Here is a 5,401-nt window from a genome sequence, read left to right on the forward strand (position 1 = left end):
CTTTGCATAAATATGTGACAAGAAATATAAACAACCCTCGCCAAAAGTGATGGAAAATAAACATTTACTAATATGATGACAACACACTGGAAAAAGGTGAAACTTGAAACTAAATTCTTTTTAAATAGATAGATAGATAGATAGATAGATAGATAGATAGATAGATAGATAGATAGATAGAATCTAGATACTTTTTTTTTTATTTTTTATCAGACTTCCATAGTTGACTTCCATGTGTTGGCAAACGCACACGCACAGACAGACAAAGAAAGAAAAAAGAAAAGAAAAATAAACTTTTCTGTAAATTTGGCTTCGACGCTTTTGGACAGAAGCGTCTGGGACACTGACTTCAACTCACCATCAGTTTTCCATCCTCCACAGGTGAACCCTTTTAGAGAAACGCATGAGAAGCACCTTCAGTGTGGTAAAAAAAAAAAAAAGAAAAAAAAAAAAAAAGATGCTGTTTAAGTAAAAGCCTTTAGTCCCTTCAAGATGTTCGAAGTCTTTCGCTCTGCAGAGGTGCTCATTTCCACGATTTCCAAATGGAAAAACTGGTAGAGAGATACTGCGTCCGCCCCTCTGACTGGCAGGGCAGCGAACTGTGCGCTTCCGGCTCTTCCTGGGTACCAGCTGAGGGAAGAAGCGCCACGACAGATGTTGAAATGTCTAATACTACCGCTTTCATTAGTAATTACATGTTACTTTCTGATGTTAGAATCTAAAAGTTTACAAAAATAAGTAAAGTAATTTCTGTTCAATTCTCCCTCTTTCAGTCTGTGTCTGGACAAAATGATGATTTTGGTCGTTTGTATGAGTGAAAATATTTATGAATATATGTCCTTGATCCTAAGTAAGAAATGAAAGATCTTAGGATGCCTGTTTCTTTAAATGCCTCTAATGTTTTATTAAGTAGTGCTAATTCTTGTGTCTGCGATGGACTGGAGACCTGTCCAGAATGAAGCCAGCCTCTTACCCTGCTTCTTGCCTGCTAATAGTTGGGATAGGCGCACTTCCCCGCGACTCTGAATTAGACTAAGCATATAGAAAATAAAGAAATGAATTCCTTGTTGTCAAGTTGGGTGGATGAGTCGACAGTGAGCAAGAGCTGAAAGTCTGATGCCCCCTAGTGGATACAGATGGATTCTAATTTTGTGGTTTAAATGTATCACAGTTTCAATCAGGAAACGTTTATTTATTTATTTAAATTATATTAATCATCATTCACTCAACCACTGGAGCCTACCCCAGCAATCATTATATAATATAATATAATATAATATAATATAATATAATATAATATAATATAATATAATATTATATTATATTATATTATATTATATTATATTATATTATATTATATTATATTATATTATATTATATTATATTATATTTTGAATTTTTGGGGGGGCATTTTCGTAAGTGATTGTTGTTATTGTTTTAAGTACTTCATATTTAAAGAAGCCTTGGCTAAAGAATAAAAAATGGTATTAGAAATATAGCATCTTATGTTATGTCTTATATTACTAATATGTTTATTTGATTAATATCAATTTAATAGCCGTTTCTCGTTAAATATTTTCTTTGTTTCTGTCTCTGAACAAAAGGGGCTTTATTGTCAACTTGCAGTTTAAGTCCTGCCATAAATCCTTTAATTCCACATTTCATTCAGCAACTCTACATATTCTGGGCGGAAAGAGAAATTTGTTTCTCAGGCGTTGCTTGAATAAAGACCGAGCTGTCTCGGTCCAAATTTATGGGCTGCAAAAAGTTTTTTAAAAGTCCTTTGTCTCATTAGTCTGCTTTTAATACACAGAAGTTTGGTCCATTCAGAGGTTTCAAGAGGCGGGGTGCTGTTTTTCCATTTCTTTGCTCATATTTTTGTTTCTCTGGAGAGACCGAAACGTTTTAAACGTCGTTTAAAGTGAGTCGCAGCAGAGCCAGAGATGCGTCTACACTGAAAAGGCAAAAGTGACAAAGAATCGGACCAGCAGGTGCTCCACGATGGCTCAACAGGTAAGTGTCATGATCCTTCTATGAGAAAGATAAGTGGAAACTTTTTCCTTTCTACTGCTGTCTTTTCTTTCAGCTAAACAGTGAAGAGGGAACGGCATTAATTCATCCACAAAAAGCTGCACGAGAGTCCAGGAGCTCTATGATATCTGCTTCTTTTAACTTTATCAACTCAATTATAGGATCTGGGATCATAGGTAGGCTGTTAAGTACAAATCAAGCTGCAAGATGATAAACAATTATTAATTCATGTGTTTTATTCTGAGATGATTCAGCGAAATAAGAAGTCTAGCTCTGTGGAAGAACAACAAGGAGAAGCTTTCATTTAAATCCAGCATCATATGATTAGCGCCTGTTGCCAAGACCCCACCCCACCCCCCCATCCCCACCCCATTACCCACCCCCATCACTAAGCTGGAAATGTTTAACCCCTTAAGCCTTCAAAATCTCTAGACCTCTGTAGATTTCTGTGAGGGTAATATTTTATTACTTGACAGTCATTTTGGTAGTTTAGTCTTTTTCATTGACCTCAACCAAAATGTAATTCTGGTTTGCTAACTATGTCATTGTTGGCATTCGCTATTCCTTTTTAAAACCAGGTCTACCATATGCATTGAACCAGGCAGGACTGCCTTTCGGCCTTCTTCTTCTGATTATTGTTGCATTTATAACAGGTTGGTTTACCTAATATAAATAAAATGTCTGTGTGCGTGTGTGTGTGTGTGTTATAAAATGTAAATTTATGAATTCAATATGCATACCATACAATAATAAAGGATCAAATTATCCAAAGAAATTAAAATGCTTCATTTTTATTGGCAGACTACTCAATTGTCCTACTGATAAAGGGAGGGTGCCTGTCAGGATCAAACAGTTATCAGTCTCTAGTGCAGAGTGCATTTGGTGTCCCAGGATTTGTGATTTTATCTGCTCTCCAGTTTCTTTATCCTTTTATTGGTAAGTTGTCATACTGGTTGAACTTAATGTTAAGTATGAAATCATTTTTGCTGTTCTGTCTAATTTTCTGTGTGGACTGAAAGCTATTTGTCTGCTTTTTACTGTATAATATTCTTCTTGTTATTGTCTTCTTCTCATTTTTATCATCTTCTTGTCATCAGCCACTGCTGCAGTCAAAATAAAACTACAGAAACATTTTAATTAAAAAAAAAATTTAAAAAAATACGGATTTGATTTTTTTTCTCCAACAGCCATGATAAGCTACAACATCACAACTGGTGACACACTGACCAAAGTCTTTCAGAGAATACCAGGAGGTATGAGTGAAATCTCGTCTATTTATATTTTAATGGATTACATTTGTTTATGACTTTTTGAGAAACCCAGAGCTATTTGAAACACTTAGACTCCAAAATTACATAAAAAGAAATATCAAAATATCTATATCAAAAACATTATATGTGTCATATGTTGGCTTGTATTTCATTTGCAGTTGGGCCAGATCACATACTCGCAGAGCGACACTTTGTGATATTGCTATCTACCCTTTTCTTCACACTGCCACTCTCACTTTATCGAAACATAGAGAAACTTGGGAAGGTAAAACAGATTATTTCACAATTATCAACATAAACGAGTTATTGGGATGCTGCTGTAACACATTCACATGTTTTAACAGGTGTCTTTCCTGTCAATGGCGCTGACATTCACCATCCTCATCATTGTAATCATCAGAGCAGCTACCTTTGGACCCGACATGTATGAACAAATAATCTCGATTGTCAATCTACTATTTCCTGTGTATTAACTATTAAATTCCTTGCCTTGTTTTTTCTTTTCTGAAAATGCATTTACACGGATATCTTTATGTTTTTATTATTTCCTTGATGACTGAATATGAATGTCATCCTCTAGAGTCCCTACAGAAAATGCATGGGCATTTGCAAAGTGGAATGCCATTCAGGCAGTTAGTGTTATGTCTTTTGGTGAGTTTTTCTTTGATTGAATTTTTATGAATTATATTGAACATCCTGAGTAGTATATGGGTGTTATAAATAATTATAAACATTGCAGATAATCTGAGCACAATGTCAGACTATCCTATGCATTTATGAGAGCTGCATAAATATCTGAAACATAACAATAAGTTTATACTCCAATGGCCTCTACAGCCACCAGGTCTCAGTCCAATAGAGCGCCTTTGAGATGTGGTGGAATTGGACTACACTAATGTTTTGACTGTCATGTCACGAGTGGTTGACTGCTTTAAATGGGATATGCTCAGTTTCCATTTATTCAAAAGCATAAAACAAAGAATTCTCTGGTGTATTTTTTTTATGTGAATCAAAGGCTGATAATATGCATGTTTTTCTCTGTAGCCTTTATATGCCATCACAACAGTTTTCTGATTTATGGCTCTCTGAAGCAGCCCACATTGGCCAAGTGGTCTTGGGTCACACACATCTCTGTTGGCTCAGCTCTGATAATCAGTGCTGCATTCGCTGTTGCTGGATACACAACCTTCACTGGCTACACACAAGGTATCAGCACACATTTTATAGCATTGCAGTTTATAATGACTTGTTTTCCACTAATTTATTTTAGTGGCTTTCCTTATTTAGAATGTTTTGCATTTCAGGAGACATATTTGAGAACTACTGCAGAAACGATAACCTTGCAACATTTGGCCGCTTCTGTTTTGGCTTCAGCATAATAACTACATTTCCACTGGAGTGTTTTGTTACACGAGAGGTTAGGCAAACCAAACAATTTCACATCTAAATGTTTACATTACAAGTGGATGAAACTGATATTCTTTGGGTTTGAGTGAGGGATATTGATGTCCTATGAAGAAAAACAAACGTTTTTACAGCTACTCAGTTGGAGCAGTTCCATCTTCCAAATGCAGGAGTAATGATATAATATTCTAAAGTTGCAGGAAATGCATATATTTAAGGTAATTCTTTATGTTGTCTCTTCTTCAGGTGGTCTCAAATGCTTTTTGTAGACGTGGTCTCTCGAAAGCTGAACATGCTGCCATCACCGTACTCATAATTGCAATATGCACATCAATATCTCTGGTTTATGACTGCCTGGGAGTTGTTTTGGAACTGAATGTAAGCCACAGTCTCTCTTTAGTCATAACCTAAGTCAGACTCTGAGTTTGATAATTGTTATTCCTTCTGACATCCAGGGTGCTCTGAGTGCCATTCCTCTGATCTTCATCATCCCATCCGCATGCTTCCTTAAGCTCTCCCCTGGCCACTGGTTCCAAGGCAAAAACCTGATTCCAGCCATGCTGATAATTATTGGAATATTTTTCATGATCACCAGTTTGACCATGACAGGCCTCTACCCTCAAGACTGCTCTCACGGTGTGGAGATGTTCTACTGTGCAGATGCCAACATCTCGGGGACCGTGCCACCTGGATAA

The 5,401-nt window shown here is 36.3% G+C and overlaps 1 protein-coding gene across 1 annotated transcript; it reads left to right on the forward strand.

Moving 5' to 3' along the window:
* Positions 1–1,968: 1,968 nt before the first annotated feature.
* On the forward strand, positions 1,969–5,401 carry slc38a11 (solute carrier family 38 member 11; the record flags this gene model as incomplete). Its single annotated transcript, XM_079254705.1, has 11 exons — positions 1,969–2,013; positions 2,610–2,684; positions 2,833–2,967; positions 3,219–3,284; positions 3,461–3,567; positions 3,647–3,726; positions 3,883–3,953; positions 4,347–4,508; positions 4,607–4,719; positions 4,953–5,084; positions 5,162–5,401. Exons 4-11 carry the CDS (start codon positions 3,221–3,223, stop codon positions 5,399–5,401), a joined length of 969 nt encoding a protein of 322 aa, XP_079110831.1. The 5' UTR covers positions 1,969–2,013; positions 2,610–2,684; positions 2,833–2,967; positions 3,219–3,220.

The sequence above is a fragment of the Telmatherina bonti genome, assembly GCF_933228915.1.
Source record: "Telmatherina bonti genome assembly, chromosome: 15".
Taxonomy (NCBI): Eukaryota; Metazoa; Chordata; class Actinopteri; order Atheriniformes; family Telmatherinidae; genus Telmatherina; species Telmatherina bonti.